Here is a 27,038-nt window from a genome sequence, read left to right on the forward strand (position 1 = left end):
TCTATATTATATACTCGAAGTTTCAAAACTTTGAACCTCATATGATCAACACCATATCAGCGAAGTTTGAAACAGTGAATATATAATAAAAAAGAAAAAGAAAAACTTACCTAAATGCTCTGAGCAGGGGGGCAAGCCCTCCTGCACCCCCCACACCCCACTACTTAAATATACCAACTCCGAGATCGCACTTCAGTGCAGAAAAGGGAAATCTTCCTATTCTGCGCCATACGGAGCCATTTGTTTTAACCTTCGAACTTGTAAAAGTTTGATCATATGGTGTCGACCATGTGACATTCGAACTTTTACAAGTTCTAGGTTATGATAAGAACCCGAGATATCGAGGTTCTGTATTTAGCTGGAAGAATTTTGAAATTCTTCCATGGAATTCACCTGCATTACATTCTCACCAAGGTAGAGGTACATGTGAATGACACTGACTCTCATGTGAGTAAATATTGGTTCGAATTACCAGACTCTAGAGCAAAAGAAAGGCTCAGTACAAGAAAACATTAAGTGAGAGTCCCCTTCTGAAAACTAGAGAAACCATATGCTCTGTTAAGAGGTATACACAGGTAGTTATCCTGTGACCAGAGTAAATATGATAGCATCTTTCATGAGAGATGGAAGGAGGGACTGCAGGAAAGTATCTTGAATTTTTCCCCACTTTGTTCTTGAATAGATGTGACAGACCAAGTATGAAATTCTATGGGTTCTATTTCTTGGGCACTAGAAAGTATCTGGAAGAGATGGTTTGTATATTTTTTCTGCCACCACTGCATGATGATCAACTCCCCTTGGGCACTCTTCTTATTTATTGATTCACCCCCCCCATTCTTTGGCTTGGTGTCTGGCACTTACATCACCCAATGTGGGGTAAGGTTTCCTCTTCCAGAGAGGAAAACCTTTCAATAATCACATTTATATCCAGGCTAGGGTACAACAGTCAAGCTCCAGTGGGCATTATCTGCACCAGGATGGGTCTTTTGTATGTGCCTATCTACCCTCCTTGTGGCCAGCATATCTATTCCCATGGTGTCAAATGCAGCTGGTAAATACATTTAAGCAAATCACAAATGGCAGAACCTAACTACTGGAAAGTGAAAAACATATCTGATTGAAAGTTCACATCACTAAATCACAATTAGTGGACAATAGACAGGTGAAACTGCAATTATTTAAAAAGAGGTTCCCTCACACCTTGGTCTGCCACTGCCTGTTCCTTAAATATACTAACTCCACATTCATACTACCACAGAGAAAGGAGAATACAGGACATGCAATGAATCACAACTAGAGCACAAATGGAAACCACAGCAGTAGTAAAACTACAAAACCTTCCGCTATGTTCATAATCACTCACGTTTCGACATATTTCTACCTATCTGTTATAGACCATTGTCTGATTATACTACATTCCGCTAATTGTACTTTAAACCAATGGGTATGAGAACATGCAAGCATGCGATTTGTAATGTCAGTCATTCGTAATTCTGACAAATGCTGTTGTACCACTAGTTAGGAACCCTGCTCCCCCAGTGATTATCAATGCACAGAGATCTTATACATGTGAGACTCTGGATGATGTGGAGCTGTGTCCTCTATCTAATGCACTGCAGTCATACTGTACATTCTGTAGAGGATGCCTCCATCACAGTGGACCAGACAGCCTCCCTTCTGCAGGATAGGTGAGCCCACATTGGCTCCTTACTCCCACCTTTCCTCAGCATCTCCTCTTGTGTCGAGGTCATCGGCCAGTTACAGGTTTTTGAGTTGTGGTCTGGGTTTTATTCTTCTTTATCAAGACTTCAGATTAAAAAGCATCTGGAGGACACCACTTCCCTTATTCTGACTGTGGTATCTCGTGCATATACCAATGCATTTTAACAACTAGCATGGAATAGGCTCTGGTGAAAACAATTAATTTCTAGTAGTGAGGGAATACCCATGAAAGGAGGAACAGGAAAGAACTTTATGTAGCTTGTGTTCACAATATATGACTCAAAGTTGTGAGATCATGAGAGACTAGCTATTCTGAAAATAGGAGATCCTACCAGCCAAATGTTGTGGAGGGGTAAAAATGTTGGAGAGTAAGTCATAGCTGTTGTGGTTCTCAGCTGACTAATGGATCTTTATCCAGTTTTAAAGCCTTACCCACCCTGACCCATTTTTGACATTATAGGTCGGTTTCCTGTTGTTGAACTGTATCTTCCTTCTGTATTGCATGACCCCTTTTTGTTTTCTGTTGAAAGGCCCTATTTAGTAGGACAGTTCCTTGAAAAATTTCCAAATCAAGAATGAAACAGATGTTTAATTTACTGTGTGATCATGCCCATCTCATTCACATTTTTAAACATAACAAGTCATGCACCACAGCCTTGAGCTGTGTCAATCACCCTTTAATGACCACATCATGTAACTACATACATTAGTGTGTTCATCCCTAGATACAGGAGTTCATCCAACCAGGGTCTGTTTGGTCAGATGAATTTCCATACCTAGGGATGAAAGCACACATTTATACTATTATATGGAATGCAAATTAAAGAGTAAATTACACAGATCTGGGATGTAGTCTGTTTTTTTTATTTTAAAATCTCCAGAATCTGTCAATTTGTAGACACCAGTACTTACCACAGTCACCAAGGAGGGTGAAGTTGATTGGGGTGCTTATTCTAACTTTCTAAACACTTCTTAAGATGAAGGACCAAAGGAAATCTCCTTATTGTAGAGGCACTCAAGACGTGTTGTTTAACATTGCCTGGAAGTGCCAGGTACACCTTCTTAGAACTGTGCCATGACCTGCTACCTTGCCAGGGGCATCTATGAAATCACAGGGCATCATAGCCACACTTGATAGGGTACTTCTCAAGCCTGGTTATAATTTAGGTCAGTCTTACCAGCTGACAGCTTCATCTGTAATATCCTCAGCCATCTCTTTTACTTGCGTCAATTCATCTTCCTGGTACTGTATCATATGGGTCTGGCAGATTACAGTACCATTCTCAGGACTGCTGAAATATAACACTTCTTCTCAAAGTTTCCACATTGTTAGGGACAGTGATAAAATGGGTGCTAATATGGGCCCCCTAAAAGCATCTAGTGAGACCACAGCAAGATCATCCACTAAAGTTTCCCATAAATGCTTCTGTATCTCCTGCACCCTGTAAAATGTATCTAGTGGGTAACACTTGCTCACAAGTTGGGTCTAGGAGGAGGTTTTCACAAACATCTTAAAACACTGTATTAGAGCAGGAATAGCTGAATACGTAGGCTCTTCAAACAGTGGGAGCTCAAGGAATGGACAATTATTATACTGTCCAGCACTGAAATCCACTTGCATCAAGGAAAACCTTGAATAAATTGAAACTCTTTTGTTTTTTGTCAAAATTCATGGGGAACTGGAACTAACTCATGCATGCAAAATGTTTCCCTTGTTGCTCAAAGTCTGAGGATAATTCAGTGAACAGTGTCCTTGTTCTCTTTTGTCCTATAACCAGACCTGAGGTAGTGAGGATGAAGGTAACAGAACATAGCCACAACTGCTAGGTAGTCCTCTGCCCAGCACCTGTACTCAAAAGAAGGTGTAGGCAGGCAGCCTTACAGACACCTGTGTGGCCACTGTCAGGGGGTGTGCACAGGTAAATGGAGAAAAGGTAACAAAAGAAGCAGAAGAATAACACCTGTACAGGTGTACTGGAAGGCATCCAAAAGGTAATGTGTACAGGTGTACTGGAAGACATCCAAAAGGTGATGTGGACAGTCCTGTGGTGGTTTCAAGTCCCAGAAACATTGACAGAATGAGTGCAGGCTATGAGCAAGAACCCAGTGATAGAATACAAACAGTGTTTGAACTCACCAAGGGTTTCACAGTCGGAGTGGATGTGCCTGTTAAGGGTTAAGGTCTGAGCCCCCTGCTGTTCAGACTGGTGAGGAACTACATTAGCAAACTGGTCAGTTGCTATATGCAGATAATGTGGCATTATAGAAAGACTGAGCAAGAACTTCCCTGGGGGAATAGAATGCAAAACTGAAAGCATGTGGGATAAAACTGGGTACAGATAAGACAGTTGTAATGGCAGCAAATGGGGGAAATCAGAAGAAGCTGAAATTTGAGAAAGAAGGAAATATAGTGGAACAGATTAACAGGTTCAAGTACCTGGGAGGGTGGTTGAGAAGAAGGGAAGTCCAGGATTTCAAAACTAGAATTAGAGGGCCTGCAGCTAACTGGCATAGAGTGCCAAGTGTAGTGTGTAACAGAAGAATTCCAAAGAAGCTGAAAAGTAAGGTGTGCAAAACAGTGGTGTGACCAGAGCTAATGTATGGAACAGAAACCTGTCAGTAAAGGCAGAGCAGTTGAGGAAGCTAGAGGTGATAGAGATTAAGTGCCTAACATGGATGGTAGGATGCACACTGTTGGACAGATGAAGAAATGAGGACATCAGAGCAGAAGCCCAAGTAGCTCCTATTGCAGAGAAGGTAAAAGAGATCAGATTATGTTAGCTGGGCACATTTGCAGGAAAGTAGAAGACAATCTAGTGAAAGAGTTGTGACAAATGGGAAGATAGCAAGAGCAAATATAGATGCCCATCAAAAAGATGGATGGATTGTGTGTGAGAAGACCTGTGACAGCCAGGCATGACTGTTGAACAAGGTAGAAGATTGGCACTGAATCCAGAAAGCGATGGCAACAGTTGACATGATACCTCAACTCCATATAGAAAATTGGAAATGTGGGGTTGATGATGTTGATAATGAAGGAGACACCAAATTGTAAGCAAAACCGTGTGGTGGAAAATATATTGAAATAATAGTCAGATTGGTTGCAGAACTTATACGCTGGCAGGTGACTCAGGTGGCATGTAAAATATTTCATCAATGTCAGCAACAGATGTCTGGAAACTGGTTCCCGGCTGTGGCACAGCAAATGGAGTTCAAGAGGCCTAGCTAGTGCCTAAGACATGAAGTCCTCTGACTGTCTGGGCAGGTGGCAGAAGTGGAGCTGTGGTAAATGCAATGCCCTGGTCTGAGATAAGGCAAACAAAGGCTTCACCAAACCCTAAACTACTATATCTCATAGCCCTAATAGGTGACAGTATCCTCTTGGATTTTCCCTGCTTTTTTTGCTACTGAGCCTTTTTTGTGATTTTTCACAGTATATAGCTTGTACAATTTTAAAGGGTGTTTTTTTCCTTGCAATGCATTCTTCACTAGGTCTCTAGAAAGGGAAGGAGGAAACATCTGTGCTAAGGTGATCAAATGCAGGTGTTCTAAAAAGGCCATAAAATTTTCAGTACTCCCGCACAAAGCTTTCTTATTAAAAGTCTTGTTGTCATTGTCATCTTAGAACAGCATGCCTTTTTCTTAAACACAGCAGAAGGTTACCTTTTGGGGGAATCTTTTTCCACAGATACTGGTGGTTTTTCTATGGGCATCAAGGTAGCTCCCACCCAAAAAAAAAAAAAAAGAAAGACAGAGAAAGAGGACAACAATGCCACAAGTTATTAATCAATGCAATCACAATTAAAAAAAAGAAGGAACAATAAAAAGGGTACCTGTGTTCTTGGAAACAGACTCATAGAAAATTGAGTAACTATACATGTTAGTGGCAAGAAAAGAAACCACATGGTGCTGATTACTCTTTCCTTTACCGTCAAGATTCCATTTGATACCCATGGCACAGATGGCAACCTGGTACATAAGAAGGAAACATCTGGAATGCAGTTCTAGTAAGAAGACAGACATTCACCTGTACCTAAATTCCATTGTCTTGACTGTACTTCAGCCGTGATCCTTAAAGTAAATATTGAATATTGCCAACATAAGTGATTATTTATGCTTAATATTTTTGTGAAGTGGGAAACTCTGGCTACCTTTTCCTATTTATCTCAGTTAAACAGCAATTCTTTCTGAAGTATCTATAAAATTCTGCCTTTGGAATGCTTAACATTTTAGCAGGGCTTCCACATAAGCATCTCAAACATCAAAGCTAGAGAAAGAGAGTCCAAATGAAGCAAATATTAGCAGTTTTGTCTTTCTATACCTTATAAGGAATGTGTATTACTGTGCAGTGTTGTATCTCTGAAACCCTTTTGTATTATTCCCAAACTGTTTCTCACATCATAGCTCTTAAAAACTATAGCTTCTGACTTCTAGCAAAATTTTTTCTACCCTTGTCTGCTATCCAACTCTCCTCACCTCTGCAAGTCATTTGAACATGATAGGATTCTTTTTGGATTTCTTTTTCTAATAATTTATAAACTTATATGAAGCCTGTCTAAATCTTTAATAAGCCATGTACTGTGAAGTTTAGACAATGTGAGATTTTTAACAAAGGAGCTTAGAGTTTCATTTGGGAATAAGAGGACTTAACATCCTCCTGTAGAGAAAGGACTAACTAAAAGTTCCCTCCTATAAAAAAATGCAAATTAAGAAATAAATGTTACATCCAATTGGAAAACACCAACCGTAACCAATCAAAAATAAGCTTAACACTAGCCAGTCACAGCAACTGTTCCTCCTTCTCCCTTTGTGGAAAACCTTATGAAAGAGCACACCTTAAGGTACTTTTTATAAACATTTTGGATTGGAAGAAATCTAAAAGACGAAAGGACTAATGCAAATAAACTTTTTTTGAAGAAAAATGATTAAAGGTGAATTTTTCTGAAATTTGTTAAATCTTCTACTGGTTTCAGAACTTTTGAAAGGGTTTGAAATCTTTTGTCCTGGTGGTGGCCTCTAGGTATCAAGGCTGGCTTAGCTTGATTGGACTAGCTGCCACTTCATAGGACCTGCGATTTTGGCTTATTCATCCTCCAAGCCCAGAGTAGACCCACGTTTTCCAAGAAGATTGTCCCATAAGAAGCACCCTAAAGTGAGACTTCACAATGAATCTCACAGTAGAGACTTCAACCAACTCGAGGTCTGCAGACACTGACCTGGGTCCCTTTTCCACAACTTAATGGAAGCCTCCAGGTGGAATTATGATGGCAACTACGAAAATGACCTTGGACCATATGGCACAGCAACTGGAAGAGGCACCAGCCTAAACAAGATTTTTTTCCTTCTTGAAAAGGGTCTCAAGAAACCAAAGTTCTGCCGAGGGGGGGGGGGAACATAGCTCACCATAGCCCATAAAAACAGAACAGTTCCCAGAGCTCTCAGGCTTGAAAAAACATCTATTTGGAACAATGTGGACAACAATCTGACTGACAAATGGAGAAAAAATGTTGACATTGTAGGGTTTATGCTAGTCAGTACTTTCCTCAGGCAGAACATCAAAACACAAGCTGCCACAAAAGTTGCCATATAGGCACTTCAGAGATAAGGAAAATAATCATATAATTACAAATCCAGAACTGATTAAAGAATAGCTGTCCATGTTCTACAAGGAAACCAATGAGAATAAAATAATCATATGATTACAAATCCAGAACTGATTAAAGAATAGCTGTCCATGTTCTACAAGGAAACCAATGAGAATAAAATAATCATATGATAACAAATACAGAACTCATTAAAGAATAGCTGCCCAGGTTTTACAAGGAAACCAATGAGAATAATATAAACATATGATTACAAATCCAGATCCAGAACTGATTAAAGAATAGCTGTCCATGTTCTACAAGGAAACCAATGAGAATAAAATAATCATATGATTACAATGCAAATACAGAACTCATTAAGGAATAGCTGTCCATGTTCTACAAGGAAACCAATGAGAATAAAATAATCATATGATTACAATGCAAATACAGAACTCATTAAAGAATAGCTGCCAGTGTTCTACAAGGAAACCAATGAGAATAAAATAATCATATGATTACAATGCAAATCCAGAACTGATTAAAGAATAGCTGTCCATGTTCTACAAGGAAACCAATGAGAATAAAATAATCATATGATTACAGTGCAAATCCAGAACTGATTAAAGAATAGCTGTCCATGTTCTACAAGGAAACCAATGAGGATAAAATAATCATATGATTACAATGCAAATACAGAACTCATTAAGGAATAGCTGTCCATGTTCTACAAGGAAACCAATGAGAATAAAATAATCATATGATTACAATGCAAATACAGAACTCATTAAAGAATAGCTGCCCGTGTTCTACAAGGAAACCAATGCGGATAAAATAATCATATGATTACAATGCAAATACAGAACTCATTAAAGAATAGCTGTCCATGTTCTACAAGGAAACCAATGAGAATAAAATAATCATATGATTACAATGCAAATACAGAACTCATTAAAGAATAGCTGCCAGTGTTCTACAAGGAAACCAATGAGAATAAAATAATCATATGATTACAATGCAAATACAGAACTCATTAAAGAATAGCTGTCCATGTTCTACAAGGAAACCAATGAGAATAAAATAATCATATGATTACAATGCAAATACAGAACTCATTAAAGAATAGCTGTCCATGTTCTAGAAGGAAACCAATGAGAATAAAATAATCATATGATTACAAATCCAGAACTGATTAAAGAATAGCTGTCTATGTTCTACAAGGAAACCAATGAGAATAAAATAATCATATGATAACAAATACAGAACTCATTAAAGAATAGCTGTCCAGGTTTTACAAGGAAACCAATGAGAATAAAATAATCATATGATTACAAATCCAGAACTCATTAAAGAATAGTTGTCCAGGTTTTACAAGGAAACCAATGAGGATAAAATAATCATATGATTACAATGCAAATACAGAACTCATTAAGGAATAGCTGCCCGTGTTCTACAAGGAAACCAATGCGGATAAAATAATCATATGATTACAATGCAAATACAGAACTCATTAAAGAATAGCTGTCCATGTTCTACAAGGAAACCAATGAGAATAAAATAATCATATGATTACAATGCAAATCCAGAACTGATTAAAGAATAGCTGTCCATGTTCTACAAGGAAACCAATGAGAATAAAATAATCATATGATTACAATGCAAATACAGAACTCATTAAAGAATAGCTGTCCAGGTTTTACAAGGAAACCAATGAGAATAAAATAATCATATGATTACAAACCCATAACTGATTAAAGAATAGCTGTCCATGTTCTACAAGGAAACCAATGAGAATAAAATAATCATATGATTACAATGCAAATCCAGAACTGATTAAAGAATAGCTGTCCATGTTCTACAAGGAAACCAATGAGAATAAAATAATCATATGATTACAATGCAAATCCAGAACTGATTAAAGAATAGCTGTCCATGTTCTACAAGGAAACCAATGAGAATAAAATAATCATATGATTACAATGCAAATACAGAACTGATTAAAGAATAGCTGTCCATGTTCTACAAGGAAACCAATGAGAATAAAATAATCATATGATTACAATGCAAATGCAGAACTCATTAAAGAATAGCTGTCCATGTTCTACAAGGAAACCAATGAGAATAAAATAATCATATGATTACAATGCAAATACAGAACTCATTAAAGAATAGCTGTCCATGTTCTACAAGGAAACCAATGAAAATAAAATAATCATATGATTACAATGCAAATACAGAACTCATTAAAGAATAGCTGTCCATGTTCTACAAGGAAACCAATGAGAATAAAATAATCATATGATTACAATGCAAATACAGAACTCATTAAAGAATAGCTGTCCATGTTCTACAAGGAAACCAATGAGAATAAAATAATCATATGATTACAAATCCAGAACTGATTAAAGAATAGCTGTCCATGTTCTACAAGAAAACCAATGAGAATAAAATAATCATATGATTACAATGCAAATACAGAACTCATTAAAGAATAGCTGTCCATGTTCTACAAGGAAACCAATGAAAATAAAATAATCATATGATTACAATGCAAATACAGAACTCATTAAAGAATAGCTGTCCATGTTCTACAAGGAAACCAATGAGAATAAAATAATCATATGATTACAATGCAAATACAGAACTCATTAAAGAATAGCTGTCCATGTTCTACAAGGAAACCAATGAGAATAAAATAATCATATGATTACAAATCCAGAACTGATTAAAGAATAGCTGTCCATGTTCTACAAGAAAACCAATGAGAATAAAATAATCATATGATTACAAATCCAGAACTGATTAAAGAATAGCTGTCCATGTTCTACAAGGAAACCAATGAGAATAAAATAATCATATGATTACAATGCAAATACAGAACTCATTATAGAATAGCTGTCCAGGTTTTACAAGAAAACTAATGAGAATAAAATAATCATATGATAAATCCAGAACTGATAAAAAAATATCTGTCCAGGTTCTACAAGAAAACCAATGAGAATAAAATGAAAAAGGTTCACAGAGACCTCATGGATTACAGTCACAGGAAGAAAAACAGCCTCCAACAGGATGGAATACAAACTGACCACAAGACCCTCTCCAGGAAGGTGTAATGCAAACAAAACCATCTAGAGAGAGGGTGAGACAGAATAACATTCAAACCTGAGACCAGACTCATTTGCCACAGGAAATCTTGTGAACAGACAAGCCTGAGGGAACAGACAGATCAGGAGTTTTAGTTTGTAAAAAGAGTATCACAGCTGGACAAGTCCATCAGTCCCAGGAGCCATACCACCCTGAAAGGAGCCATGCCACCTTGAAACAAGAGGACTGCAAGATATAGAGGAACCAGATGGCAAGGCAATAGGATTTTCATCCCACACCTTCAACAAGGCACCCATACCAAGGTGACAGCCCCTCCCATTATGTCACTCAATCACAGGAGGACAGTAACAGGCAGTGGAAGATGGACATGAAGAACTTCCAGACTTTTTACTTCCCACAAATCTAAGATATGGAACTACTGAACAAAACCACTCACCAGGATGGAACTAGAAATTCTGGAAAAAGGAGTGACATTCATACTACAATGAAGAAATAAAAAAAACACCAGAATGCTAGCAACACAGAAAAAAAACACCAGCTAGTAGACCAACGAGCTTTATGCTCTCTCTCTCTAACGTCTCGACTATGACCGTCTTCAAGGAGTAATAACAACTCAAAAAATACACCTGCCTTAAATACATACATCACTTAAATACATAATTAACTAATTAAGACAATAAAACAATGAAATGTACATCAGATAAAAAACCTCCAGTTCATTTCAGCATTTAACCCCCGAGGGGCTAAAGTGTCAAACTTTAAAATATATACAGATTCTTTATATAACAGTACATTTTTAATATTGCAATCTTCAATTCTTTACACTGAAGAAATAACCTAGTTAGCAGAATAATTGATTTAATGCTAATTATTTTAAAGCTCTTTTTAAAGGTCTTTTTTCCATGATAAAACCAAAAAAGGACAACAAAAATTGACCTAATTATGCCCCAGACAAAAAATGGAAGAGACGTACTGACATTTGCCCTTCCATACATTCTGTGCATGGAGCATTTAAAGCCAAATGTGAAGCTGACATCAGAGAAACCCGAATGAGATAGTAAGGTAAGAAAAAGATTTATAATATTAGCAAATTAGAGATGCAAACTCTTTTAAACTTAAGTAATGACAAAGATCAAAGAATTATGAAAGTGAGTAATGCAAAACTTTTATTGTAAGGCTGATCTAGCAACTGTTGAAACTTCATATGACTCCATTCATGGTGCTTAGAGATACTACACAACAGGGGACTTATGGGAAATAAGTTGCATTAATTCCTGGTTGTTGGCCACCTGGAAGTACCCTCAATTTTTGGGATCCCCATGCCACATGAATGCTTGGAGGATCCCCCTTCAAACCCACTGAGGCAAGTGTCAGCTCTATCACAGATGCCATCTCCATTTACTTGGATGTTCTCATTAAACTCCTGGCAGCCAAAGCCAAATCTTTCATTCTTGACACCATTTATTTTTTACACTAAATTGAGGACATCAAAACTGACCAGGACACCTGGCTAGTTCCCATTAATGTGAAGTACTTTATACAGTGCTATCATATGCATACTGCATTAAAATTGTGGAAGAGGCACTTTCAACGGATACAGGAGCACAATCAGGTGAACCTGCATTAACAGCAAAATGTTTACAGTTACTCCTTGACAATAACAATTCCAAGTTCAATGACAAATACTATACACAAACTACTGGCATAGAAATTGGAGGCAGCAATGACCCCCATCTTAGCAAATGTAACACTTTCCAAGTGGAAGGAAAAGATTGTGTACAGATGCAATTTTCAACAATATTTTGCTTCTTATTTCAATTTTGTAGATAATATTTTTACCATATGGCAAGGGGATGAGGAAAAAAGTAAGGATTTTTATAACTTTTTAGGAAATTCAGCAGATTTTTTTAAGTTTATCACTAACCACAGTAAAGAAAAAGTGGGCTTTTGAGATCTTATAGTGAGGAAAATACCTTGGATAGCCATTTCAGACAACTTGTTCTGGAAACCAATTTGAGTGAACCTTCTTCTATGTGCCTCCAGCATGCATACTGATATCACAAAATGAAATGCAGTGAACTCCCAGAAAATTAAAATTACCAGAGTATAAAACACTAAATGATTTTTTGAAGAATCTTAATGATTTACAATGAGAGTTCCTGGTAAAGGGATATGACAGCAGTCTCCTCCACAATATGCTGAATCCTATAAAAAATCTCAAAACAACTGATGATCATTCCATCCTTGAACCATTGAGCAGGAACCCATATGTAGATCCAAACACTGAGGTCAGAAGAATTGAGTATGGCTATAACTTTTGGTTCAGATAACAAACAAATCTGCAAAGTAGTGAAAATTAGACAGCAACAAACATATTGCTAAGATTTTGTAAGCAGGCCCATAGTTTATATTTAAAAAAGGAAAAGTATCAGAGATTATCTTCATTCCAAAGATCCAAACTCTAATTCAAAAATTAATGTCACTTAAGTTTGCAAAGCTCCCAGTTGCAGGTTATGCAGGTATGTGAACCAAACTGACCACTTCACCTGCACTAGCACTGGTCAAACATTACAACAGGAACAAAAGTGACTTTACTATTGAAATGGTTGTTTACATGGCCCAATGCGCACTGTGCAACTGCTTTTATGTGTGAAAAACAATTAACAAAATCATAATATATACTACCCCACACCTTTTAGACATCAGACGCAAGTTTAACAGAAATGTACTAGCTAAGCATAGCATGGAGAAAATTGGACACAGCTCCTTCAAATTACATATCCTTGACTGTGTTAATCTAACCTCTACTAAATAGGACCGAGAATGCCTTGCATGAGAAAGAGGAGCTTGAGTGGTAAATTCACTTGATTCTATGCAACTAACCTGCTCTCAACATCAGCTGCTCCATTAAAAGTGTGCTGGAATTAAGGAAATTTAAAAACAGACTGTACTACTAACTGAAATCCATGGATACTGAATTCACAAAGACTAGGATCAAGTTCCAGAACAGCCCCCATCTTTGATTTACAACTAGCTCCACTTCCTTTGTAATTTGTGCCAATCATCAAGGACTCCTTTGTCATAGTTCAAACCACAACCCCCATTAAATCATTACATTCGAATGACACCTCCAGGTGCAGTTAACGCCTACTGATGCCTTTAAGCATCAAATATTGCTTGATCATATTTGCATCAATAATTCCAAAACCATGCTATGTACAAGGTTTTAAAATATTTCATCTTAGAGCTTACACAATAGCAAACTCAACTGCATTTATATTCTACTTCTGTCTAGTGCCAGTAAATAGATATTAACTGTTATTTTTATGATATTAATTTATATAGATATAATTTTCACATTTTTCTAATATCTCAAGAACCAAGTACCACAGACAGAACTCCTTAGCCTCATATGAAAGCTTTCAGCTAGATGAATAAAATGCTCTGACAGTATGTATGTAACTTGAGTGGTTGCTGAGATATTGTACATTGTTTACAAAATATTACAACTATAATAGTTACTGTGTTTACTGTGACTAATAACATTTGATTTAAGACCTAGAATCTAAAGAATACTACCACTATAAAAACAGTTTGTGCTGAAGAGTTTGCCATTAATACTTCTTTCATACCCCGTATGATTCCAGAGATATGAACATTTGTTTGAAAAGTGAGGACATAATTTGATTCTGTCAAAAGGCTTAGGCTCCGCTCATTGGAAGTTATAGTCCAAACTTCCTGAGCTCCATTGGAGTGAATGAGTTAAGCCTTTATTTTGAGTGCAGAAGAGGTTTCTATTCCTTTTTGGCCAGAGATTATCAGGGAAGGAACAGCTGCTATCAAGGAAAGAACAAAGGCGACAGAGAACCAGTGACAGTTGACACACCATGGCTTTTGAGCACAAGAATTCCATCTCCACTAAGAACTAGTCTTCATTTCCCACAGCCTGATTCACCACCTGGAATTAGGACTATGACTGTGTATCTGGTAACTATATGGTATCTATTCATGGTAACTTAGCATTCAGACTTTGATTCCTCTGTTGCATCTGTTCACTATCAATTCATGTAATAAATTATCAACCTACATTTTGATTTTGCCTTACCTTAGTAATTTGTACAATTTAATTGTTTCAGCTACAGTATTAGTGAAGGTCCCCAAGACCAAGAAACACACCAGAATGTCAGCTGTTTTGTTTTTATTACCAAGACTTCTTCAGAAAACAGCCATATTACACCGGCTGCATTTTAAATAAAATGCTACCATATTACACGATAAAAATCTACCAGTCAAATGACTCAGTATATTACTATAGGTGAAGTTGTTTTCCTTCCACTTTACCTGGATTTGAAAAGTTTAATTGTACCATGTGTATTTATCTATCCTTTCACATACTTCATTAAGCTTCATCTTTCAGCTTTCATGAGAGATGTAATATTCAAAACATTATTAGTTTTAACAAGAGTCTGAAGAAACTCTAATGAACAGAGAGTGAAAGCACACTGCACATTTATATTGCTTTAGTTTTTGTTCATGTTCTTACCTAGGAACACACCAAAAAGAAAGATCTGACCCCAATAAACACAGTCAGGAGCCAAAAAGTGGGCCCCATAAAACAGTCTTTGTAGCAAAATATTCATATTCGACTAAAATGGGTAATTAGACATTCAACAGCTGGTATCACTGATAGCGTCATACAAGCAGAGTCCATCCATCCTCTGACCAAGGAGAAGGGACTGGACTCTAGTAGGATCACATTCAAAAATCTTACCCCACTTCTAGCTACCAGCCCTGTAAAAGCTGGCTTCACAATGGTCAATACTCCAAGACATCGATGTGTTATTTATTTATTTTTTAGCATGACTCGAAATAAGCATTTAAAAACCTTGATGTCTTTTAAAGAAAAACTAAACAGTGTCTCACCAAGAGCAAGTAGTCAGTTAAAACTGTGTATCACTCAACTGTTTCCTACTAGAAGTGGTGAAATATAGGTCACATGGACAGAGACTTATCAGAGTTTACAGTAATGTAATACATTACAAATTGTCTTCTCACCCAAAGAATAAAGTCTATGAACTACTATAAATGACTAATATGAAGTGGTTGGAACATAAGATTCTTTTTGGATTTCTTCCCCACTTAGTAAACTTTATATTAGGCCTGTCTCTGAATCAGTAATAAGCCACATACTGTGAAGTTTTGCAGTACATGCTTTTAACAAAAAAACTGGGAGTTTCATTTGGGAAAAAGAGGATCTAACATCTTGCTACAGATAGCTAAAAGACCACACTTATAGAAAAAAAAAACTTATGCAAATTAAGGATATGTGTCATCCAATTGGAAAACACCAAACATAACCAATCAACCAATCAGAAATAAACCCTAACTAGTTATATCATCTGCTTCTCCCCCTCCTTTTAAGGAAACCTTATATAAGAGAAAGCCTTAAACTATTTTTTATAAATATTTTGGATCATATAAAGTCTAGAAGATGAAAGCGCTAATCCGGATAAACTTTCTTTGAAGAAAACTGAATAAATGTGAATTTTTCAGAAATTTGTAAAGCTTCTACTGGTTTAAGAACTTTTGAAAGGGATGAAAATCTTGTCATATAAAGCTTCTAGCAAGAAGCAAGGGATCATTTTTAACAGAAAACCTGCACTGCTCTGGAGTTAATACTCTTGACTTTTTTTTCAGTTGTGTTGATGGTGTTCTCTATTCTCTCGAGGTTGGTTTAGCTTGATTTGGGTAGCTACCATTTTGTGGGACGTGTGATCTTGGTTTATTTCACTGTAAGAAATAAAATTCTTAATATAGCATCTACTTACTCAAATTCCAACTTTAGATCTTAAGAAAACAGCCTACTTATCACTAACGTCTGCATTTATTCCTTGTAATTATGTATCTTTGTAAATGTTTTGAGCTATGTCATGATGAATTTATAGTTCTTCCTTTTTTTGACCATCACTTGTATTTTTTTTACTGATGTATTAGCCTATGCATCCTTGCCATCTTACAGTGTTACGTGCCTGGCATTAACTCCCTAACCTTTTCCTGATGAATGTTTTCAGATAGTGGGTTAACTACTCAATCTGTATTTAGTTTGACTGCTTAAGTAATGTAGTTTTGTTTAAGCATGACACCCTCTCCTTATCATTAAAGTACAACTTTCCCATTTACATTTTTAGTAAATTACACCTCTTGCAGAAATTATGGCATGGTTCGGCATATTGGTTGGATAAGTCCAACTTGTTGAGTTATAAAATAATGTAAAATGCTTTGTGCAACTCCAATTTCAGGTCCCAAGTCTAAAGACCTACCTTTGTGCAGTTGAAGCGAAGAATTTCTGGAGAAGTCTGCAGTCCTTCAGAAATGATTTCTTGCTGTACACCACTGACTTCCTGTATGACCTAAATATGAACAGAGTTAACAGGCTGATTAGTATATGTGAGGTACTGATATCAGACAAAGGGTATATGTGAGGCAATGATATCAGACAAAGGGTATATGTGAGATACTAATATTAGACAAAGGGTATATGTGAGGCACTGATATCAGACAAAGGGTATATGTGAGGTACGGATATCAGACAAATGGTATATGTGAGGCACTGATATCAGACATAGGGTATATGTGTGGTACTGATATCAGACAAAGGGTATATGTGAGGCACTGATATCAGACATAGTATACATGTGAGGCACTGATATCAGACATAGGGTATATGTGAGGCACTGATATCAGACATAGGGGTATATGCGAGGTACTGATATCAGACAAAGGGTATATTTGAGGCACTGATATCAGACATAGGGTATATGTGTGGTACTGACATCAGACAAAGGGTATATGTGAGACACTGATATCAGACATAGTATACATGTGAGGCACTGATATCAGACAAAGGGTATATGTGAGGTACTGATATCAGACAAAGGGTATATGTGAGGCACTGATATCAGACATAGTGTATATGTGAGGCATTGACATCAGACAAAGGGTATATGTGAGGCACTGATATCAGACAAAGAGTATATGTGAGGCACTGATATCAGACATAGGGTATATGTGAGGCACTGATATCAGACAAAGAGTAATTGTGAGGCACTGATCTCAGACATAGGGTATATGTGAGGCACTGATATCAGACATAGGGTATATGTGAGGCACTGATATCAGACAAAGGGTATATGTGAGGCACTGATATCAGACAAAGGGTATATGTGAGGTACTGATATCGGACAAAGGGTATATGTAAGGCACTGATATCAGACAAAGGGGTATATGTGAGGCACTGATATCAGACAAAGGGTATATGTGAGGCACTGGTATCAGATATAGGGTATATGTGAGGCACTGATATCAGACAAAGAGTATATGTGAGGCACTGATATCAGACATAGGGTATATATGAGGCACTGATATCAGACAAAGAGTATATGTGAGGCACTGATATCAGACAAAGGGTATATGTGAGGTACTGATATCGGACAAAGGGTATATGTGAGGCACTGATATCAGACATAGGGTATATGTGAGGTATTGATATCAGACATAGGGTATATGTGACTGATATCAGACAAAGATTATATGTGAGGCACTGGTATCAGACAAAGGGTATATGTGAGGCACTATCAGACAAAGGGTATATGTAAGGCACTTATATCAGACAGACGGTATATGAGAGGTACTGATATCAGACAAAGGGTATATGTGAGGCACTGATATCAGACAAAGGGTATATCTGAGGTACTGATCTCAGACAAAGGGTATATGTGAGGCACTAATATCAGACATAGTGTGCATGTAGGCACTGATATCAGACAAAGGGTATATGTGAGGTACTGACATCAGACAAAATGTATATGTGAGACACTGATATCAGACATAGGGTATATGTGAGGCATTGACATCAGACAAAGGGTATATGTGAGGCACTGATATCAGACATAGGGTATATGTGACTGATTTCAGACAAAGGGTATATGTGAGGCATTGATATCAGACATAGGGTATATGTGAGGCACTAATATCAGACAGAGTATATGTGAGGCACTGATATCAGACATAGGGTATATGTGAGGCACTGATATCAGACAAAGGGTATATGTGAGGCACTGATATCAGACATAGTGTATATGTGAGGCACTGATATCAGACAAAGGGTATATGTGAGGCACTATCAGACAAAAGGTATATGTGAGGTACTGATATCAGACTAAGGGTATATGTGAGGCACTGAAATCAGACATAGGGTATATGTGAGGTACTGATATCAGACATACGGTATATGTGACTGATATCAGACAAAGGGTATATGTGACTGATATCAGACAAAGGGTATATGTGAGGCACTGATATCAGACATAGTATACATGTGAGGCACTGATATCAGACAAAGGGTATATGTGACTGATATCAGACAAAGGGTATATGTGAGGCACTGATATCAGACAAAGAGTATATGTGAGGCACTGATATCAGACATAGGGTATATGTGAGGCACTGATATCAGTCAAAGGCAAAGATTAAGCAGCAGTTTAGTTGAAAATTTGACAAAAATATGATGAATTACAGCCAGTATGAAATATGCACAGAACTCTCTTCAAATATTACTATAGAAATATATGTAGTTAAGATGGATATGATGAGGCCAACTTGTTTGACATTTAGCAGACATATATGTTTCTTAGAGGCAGTGAACAAGCCTGATCCTGGCTAACCTTTAAAATTAATAACATTTTCAGTTTCAGTTACTGACTGAGATGAATCCAGGACTTACTTATGTATGCATTTATTTATGTTACCTGCCCCCTTATTATTCCTAGTACTACACTCAGTATTATAAAGTTAAGGTCAAATACTTTCTTTGAACTAGTCATCCTCTCTAACCATTTCCATATTGTAACAAGATCGTCTCTTAACATTTGCAGGCTGATGGGGGTCTACTAGAAGTGCTCATTCCCATATGCTCAATGAACACTTTGACAAGTGCTCTAACTCACATTAACTTGATCTCCCTTAACTATGCATCCCTCCGAATATCTGACCTCTCCTGAATATCTAGCCCTAACAGAATCCTGACCCTAAACCTAAAATCCCCTTTCCTCTCCCTTATCCTAAAGTTAATAGGACCCTAATCCTAACCCTAAAGTCCCTGATTATCCCAAAACCTAAAATACTCCTCCCCTTACTTAATATTAAATGCACCACTGTTCCCTAAACCAAAGACTACCTTCTTCCTCCACACCTCTAAATTCCCTGATCATTCCTTGAAACTAAAATCCCTTACCCCCCTAAACTAAAGTCATCATTGCTCCCTAAACCTAAGAGTCCTTTTGCCTTCCCTAACCCTAAAGCTCTGATCACTCCATAAAGCTAAAATCCCCTTCCATCTTCTCAAATTAAAATCTCCTTCCTAACATGCCTATCCTGGTTCATAGGTAGGTACTAGGCTATTGGCCCTAGGGCCTACATAAGCCAAGCCAGAAAGGTACCCTGGCTGTTGCTACCCACGAAAATTATTTTCGTGTGCCCTTGTTGAGCTGAGCCACAGAAGTGATCCACAGGGTGAATTTCCTATTTCCCATCCAATCATCACGATTTTTCTTGAAGAGTGCTAATGAAGAGCTTTGTTTGATATAGATAGGTAGTTTATTCCAGAGTATGGGAAGTCTCTGGGACAGGAATCTATCCCTCCAGCATGTTCTGTTTATTGTGGTAACAAGGTTTAGGTCCCTAGAGCGTGCAGCTCAGAATGATTGGGATTTCTTTAAGTGGAGCATGTCCAACAGCTCTGGGTTTGACATAGCTTTGTATTTTAGGCAGAGATTGCCTCTGAGTAGGTGATATGTGATGGAGTAAAGCTGGAGTTTTTTGAGATGGTCTGCACACGGCATCTGTTTGAGGCCAGTAATCCTCTATGTGAGGTATTTCTGCGGCCTTTCTAGTTGTTGTAGATGTCTTGTGAAGTACATATCAAAAGGGGCATTGTACTGATAATGGGTCTAATGAGTGATGAGTAGAGAGGAACAGCGACCTCTTTTTTCCTGAATGAGAAACCTTTTGTGATGAGAGGTGCCACACAGAAGGATTTCCTGATTACTGTGGGGATGTGATTATTAAAGCAGAGACTACTGTCCACCTGTGTCCCAAGGTCTCGTATCACACTTTCGGTGTTAAGTAGACTACCGCCTATGTGGTATTTCATAGGTACAGAGTTTTACCAAAAGGGATGACAATGCACTTTTTGGCATCGAGCTTGAGGCCATGGCTTTGACACCAGGCATCTGTCTCAGTGAGGCCCTTTTGTAGGATGTCCACATCGTTAGGAGTTTTGATTATGGCTCCTAGTTTGCACTCATCTGCAAACCTTTTTTAGCCAAAGACCTTCTGTGTTAGCCTGTACTTCAGAGAAGTAGATACCAAATAGGAGAGGACGCAGGACTGAACCTTGTGGTATGTCACTTGTCACTGGTCTAAAGCCGGATTTGGAGTCTGCTACTTTCACAGTGTGGGTTCTGTCAGTAAGACAGTTGGCAACCCATCTTGTGACATAGGGATTTATACCTAGTTTAGTGAGTTTATCTATAATTCTAGAGTGGGGGATGGTGTCAAAAGCCTTGGTAAGATCTAGATAGGCTGTGTGAACCATCTTACCCTCATCTATGGCTTTGGTGACTGCTTCAAAGAAGTCTATCAGGTTTAGGAGACATAATCTGCCTTTTACAAACCCGAAATGGGTGGGGTCCAGAGTTTGGAGATTACCAATGTCATTGTTTATAGGTTCCATGATGATACATTCCATAGCCTTGCAGACCAGGCTCATCAAGCTAATGGGGCAGTAGTTCCCGGGGTCCGTGGTGGCTCTCCCTTTGTGGAGTGGGATAACAGTCACTGTGCACAATTCAGTGGGCACAAACCTGAGGTAAGGCTATGATTGAACATGGTACTTAGATGGGGTGCCAGTTTGTTCTGTAGTTTGTGTAGAACACAGCCTGGGATGTTGTCAGGTCCCATGGATGCTGTGTTCTTGGCTTTGGAGAGTGTGTTTTTTACCTGTTCAGCCATGATTATAGGAACTTTGCATTCCTCTGGTATAGAGATGGGCCCTTTACGGGGTGAGAGAGGAGTAAAGTTAGCACTGAACCAATCTGCCAGGATGTTGGCAATATCAATTGGTTCTGTATATTTAATGCCATTGTGCTGTAACTCAGAGCAGATCTGAGTGTTATCATTGAAATTCGTGACATAGCTATAGAATGCTTTGTGGTTGTCTTTAGAATCGGTGGCGATTTTGTTTTCGTAACTAGCTTTGGAGAATTTTATGATGGATCTCAGCTTCTTACTGAGGCTGACCACGGAGTTCCTGCAATCATGGGATTTTAGTCTTTTTTGCAACAGTTTCTTTCTTCCATTGTAAAGTTTGTTTATGGCAGGGGACCACCAGATTGGCTTCCTTTTTTTGAAAGATAGCATCTTCGTTCTGTTAGGAATTGCATGATCCATGCACTCATGTAAGTGCTTATAAAGTGCATTTGTGTAGGATTCAGCAGTCGTACCTCTATTGTCTGTATGCATGGGTGTCATGAAGTTTGCCATTTCTGTCTTAAGAAGTGTGAAGTTGGCTTTGGAGAAATTTTTTATGGTGGTTTCCCTAATGGGGGTGGGATGTGGAAGTCTAGGGTGATTAACTTGTGGTAGTATCTGACCAATGAGGAACTGACCTCTGGTGTGGAACACCGGTTGCCCATGTTGGTAATGACCAGGTCTAGGATATTGCTGCCCCAGTGGGGGTGTGGATAAGTTGATCCAAGGCGTTGGAATTTATGAATTCCAGAAAATGTTGAGCAAAAGAGTTGGTACATGACTAATTTTCACAGTTAATGGTGTGATAGCTGAAATTGCCCATTATTAGGGTGTTAGATTGTACCCTAATATTTTCCAGTGTATCAAAAAATGAGGAGTGTGAATCCTGGGGCATTGTGGGGGATCTGTAGCAAGCTACAATTTAGATTGCGGTCTTGCCCAGAGTTATTTGCACTTGGATAATCTCGGATGAATTATGCTGAGCAACTAGCCTGGAGGTGTGGATATTCTTAATGAATATGGACATGCCTCCACCTTTAGTGTTTCAGTCCAGGTTAGGTGGCCAAAAGGTGTGGTATGAATTTTAGCCTGGTAATGCAGGAGTGCTCTCTGGAGCCTTGAACCAGGTCTCTGTCACTGCACAGATGTCAATGTTCTCCATTTTATGGAGTGCCATGAGTGAGCCCATTTTGAGGTTTAGACTTCTAGCATTGAGTAGCATTACCCTCAGATTTTGCTTGCTTGTACCTGTTACGGCGGTGAATTTGTCATTTGAACCTTGCCTAAACAAGGCACTATAGGGGTGGCAAGAGCCTTAGCCAGTATCTGGAATCCCATGGGCAACAGGTGCAGGCCATCTCTGGCAAAGCATTGTGGTCTGTCGATGATGTCATCCCAGGCAGACAGATACTGGATCCCCTTAGAATGACACCAGAAGCTTAGCCAATTGTTGAAGTCAATCATTTTGTCCTGTACTGCGGCATCATTCTGGGTGATGGCATGAACCTAATCCTAACGTCCGTGAACGCTCCTGTGAGCACTTCCTTATCTCAGACATGAGCGGTTATAGTTTATGGCGATTGTTTGGCTGAACTCATATTCGAGTTCGAGTGGCAGCAGCTGCCCACACAGGCTACAAGACACTGGTATCCCTGGCATCAAGGAACTTGTCTTGGAGTGCTTGGGACTCAAGTGTTTATAGTGTAGTCCTAGGGAGGACAACTTAAGCTTATCCAGTTTTTCTTTATATTTGTTCTTAAATCCTTTAATATGTTTACTGATTCTCTCTACTGCTTCAGTTATTTTAATTTTCTTATAATTACCATTCGACAAAATGATGGATCCATATTCTAATGCAAGTCATACTAATAATGTGTATCATGGAATTAACACCACCTTTAAGGATGACACTTTCCTCGCTCATCATTCTCTGCACTGCTTTGCATCCTATTTTCTAGAATCAGTGGTCTTTAAAGTTACTCCATTGATGTAATACTTAATTGTAGGATTCTCTGTGCCCATGCATATAACTTTATAGGTTCATAGGTAAGTACTACATTAACTACCCTTTTGGGCCATTTTAAGCCTAGCCAATTTCCCTTCTAAAGGTGAAAATCAAGCCCTGTACCTTATATTTGTAAGGTAAACACCCTGACAATTATGCCAACCCCAAACATGCTTCAGTGTATCAAAATCTAGCTTTGTTTTAAAGGACTGTTTTTAAACAGTTTTAGACATTCTTACTGTTTCCAGCATCTGCTTGCATTTTTTCTCATCTACTTATTTAGTAAGTTTGCTGGTGGAAGGCCTAGTCAGTGGTATAAAAAATTAAAACGCAGTGGCCCTGAAAAAGATTTCTGTGGTGTCCTCCTTTGTTAGACATACATTTAGAGTCAATTATTCCACATTTAATCCTGATTTTCCTGCCTTGCAGACAATCAGAACACTAAATTGACAGTGTGTGTGCTTTTAAGTCCTTATTTTAGGCAGCACTCTATCTTGCTCCACTGTCAAAGTCTTTGATGTACCCATGATACACTATATTGTGGTTACCCCAAAGATCCAGTGAGTCACGGACACAGTCTAGGAGGTGAAAATGAATCGGCATCCATCCTGAAAAACATGTTTAGTTAAGATCTGTAATACAATAGCAGGGTTCTACTTTCCTCTGAAGTGCATTGCATTTTTGTCAGGAGATAAAACTGGGTATTTTCTGACAAACATTTTAAAAGCCATGTTGAAACAGAGATCAATAAGGCTATCAGAAACAACACTAAAACTCACTATTTCTTACTGCTAATCATCATGACATATGCTCGACATTTATGTTTATGGTTAAACAATCTCCTCTGCCAAAAAATGTTTCCCTGCAATTATTTTATTTAGAAATGTGCCCCCTACAGAATACTAAACAATCTTAACAGCAGTATTTCCCTGGCAGCAGCCTTACAGTGACAGAAATCGCAGCAGTTTGAGGTATTATGAATGTTTTTCTATATACAGGGGCGTGTTCAAGCATAAAAAATCTTAAAAGCTATTCCATCTGACTCACATCAATGCAGAAAGGCAGAATGACAATAGAGACCACATCATATAGTGGTTTAATTAAAAAGTAAGATGTCTCTTTTTAAACTAATGCCATTGCATAAAAACAACACATCATGACAATGATGCAAATAATTCAAATGATTAACCATGAAGGTGGTGCTGCTATTCCTAGTTTAGTCTATCCACATTCACCCTTATCACCTAACAGCAACACCCCGTCATGAGGCAACACAACATTTAATCACTCGCTCAGAATAAATATAAACTCTATAGCTCTAGATTCATAGCCTGAAAAAGTTGCAACAAATGGGAAAAATGAAATTATGAAACTGTGCCTAGAAAAACATACACATATCAATCTCCAATCAGTTTTCTATTAAATTTCTGAAGTGTCTGTGCTCAATTGGTATGTGGTTGAAAGGAATTTTTCAAATGAGCAGAAAACCAAAATATATCGACTGTACTACAGAGAATGGGTAGTGTAGTTCGAGTATGTGAGTTTGGCATCGTGCACGGAGATCATGGTTCAGTGAGGAACAGGGAATTAACCCTTTTCCTCAATGCAGTGACATCTTGGAGTTGGTATATTTAATTTGCGGGGGGAGTGAGAGCACCAGTTCCAAATTCAGCATTTTGTGTTGACATTCTGACCAGTGGACTGATGCAGTTTTGGGATTTCAATAGTAAACCTCTCCAGTCATTAGGCTAATACTCACATGATTGCAACAGTCATACATGCAGCTTATACAAGGTTAATCAAAAATGCAAATTACCAAATAAAAGATTAATATCAATCAATACAAATTAAAACACGGAGAGCATTATAATAGCAACACAAATGGATAAAGTGTGGCAATAGATGATTTAATCCCTTTGGTAACATTTAACCATTTTGTGTTTTGATTTTGGAGGTAAATTCTAATATCAAGACAAAATCAATCATTGCCATCCACTCCCCTTATTAAATGCTTAATTGCATCACTACAGCACATTACATTATTTATTTCCTTTTATACCTCTGCTTCAAGAAGGTTGTAACTACAAGCTAAATTTACTAGGGAGTCCCTGTAAGTAAAGCCAAGGGAACATTTAGTCAGTATTAGAGTCCCTCTTATTCAAATATCTGCATTTTAATTTGCAGTTTATCACTAACTAAAAATTTCTCTACAATAAGAGAAACTACTTGCATTTTAACGTAAACCCACTGAAAGATGGCAACTGTTTAACAAAATGTCAAAGCTTGTGGCAAGATGTGTATCAATAATTCTTTTGTTTGTTTAATAACTGATTTATAATAAGACTGGCTTCATTATTCTTGGCAATACATTACAGTTTTAAGCCATGCAACCCCAGAATTACAAATGAATGTGAACTTTTTCCTGATACAAAAATATGAAACAACGAGTGTGACAAAGGGTGAAAATATTCCACTCATCTGGGTAAGGCACTGACCACCAAGTTTTGCTTTCTATGGCATGGTGGGAAGGGGCCTGTTACTCACACTGAAAGAATATTAATTTATGTTTATAAGAAATTTCATTTTCATAAATGTGGTTTATGGCCAGTTGATTGGGTCCTAACTTCACAGATACAACTGGTTGAATTCACTTTTTGCTTTTAATTGTTTGCTTGAGTTGTAAGAATTGTGGGGTCCCTCTGTTTTACAACACTATTGTCTGTTTATGGGGAAGTTTTCCATTTCCTCTATTATTGCATGATAATGGAATTAGTATATATGAAGTGTCTTGGGGTATGGGGACTTTGCAGATGGGGGGTGCAAGGAACTTATCTAATTGCAAAAATGCTTATTTTGATTGTTTTAGCTGTTTTGTAGGTGATGTGACCTCTCAGTTAGCTATAACTGAGAAGCTGGATTTTGAGTAAATGTGCTTTGATTTCTCATAATGGCAACAAGAAATATAGATGGTTTTGCTATTTAAAATGTTAAATATCTAAATTTAAATGACTTGGAGACAATGATTTCGTCCATATTTAAGTGACCTAGCTGCATGCTCATAAAATGTATGTTAAATATCTAAATTTAAATGACTTGGAGACAATGATTTCGTCCATATTTAAGTGACCTAGCTGCATGCTCATAAAACGTATGTTAAATATCTAAATTTAAATGACTTGGAGACAATGATTTCGTCCATATTTAAGTGACCTAGCTGCATGCTCATTAAAACATATGCTAAATATCTAAATTTAAATAACTTGGAGACAATGATTTCGTCCATATTTAAGTGACCTAGCTGCATGCTTATAAAACGTACAGAAACGCATAATAAAATGCATGAAAGGCTATTTATAGTTATATGTTATGTTAATTATGTTTATTTTCCTAACCACAACAATAGCATCTTAATATCGTGCAAACTGAGTATATCAAAATCATTATACATGGAGCTCCATATATTTACAGGGTTTTGTAATTAAATATCACTGGTAAATGTAATGGCTGTGGGGATGCAACAATTAATTTGCTGCTCT

At 37.7% G+C, this 27,038-nt stretch overlaps 1 protein-coding gene across 4 annotated transcripts in view; it reads right to left on the bottom strand.

Moving 5' to 3' along the window:
• Positions 1 to 27,038, bottom strand: part of AFAP1L2 (actin filament associated protein 1 like 2) — a 2,783,820-nt gene that overhangs the window by 990,153 nt on the left and 1,766,629 nt on the right. For all 4 annotated transcript variants that reach the window (XM_044055822.1, XM_044055821.1, XM_044055820.1 and 1 more), the window contains one exon: positions 16,730 to 16,819. In XM_044055822.1, coding sequence (XP_043911757.1) covers positions 16,730 to 16,819 — 90 coding nt within the window. The remainder of the gene's footprint in view (positions 1 to 16,729; positions 16,820 to 27,038) is intronic.

The sequence above is a fragment of the Protopterus annectens genome, chromosome 14.part0 (assembly GCF_019279795.1).
Source record: "Protopterus annectens isolate FY-2018-M chromosome 14.part0, PAN1.0, whole genome shotgun sequence".
Taxonomy (NCBI): domain Eukaryota; kingdom Metazoa; phylum Chordata; order Ceratodontiformes; family Protopteridae; genus Protopterus; species Protopterus annectens.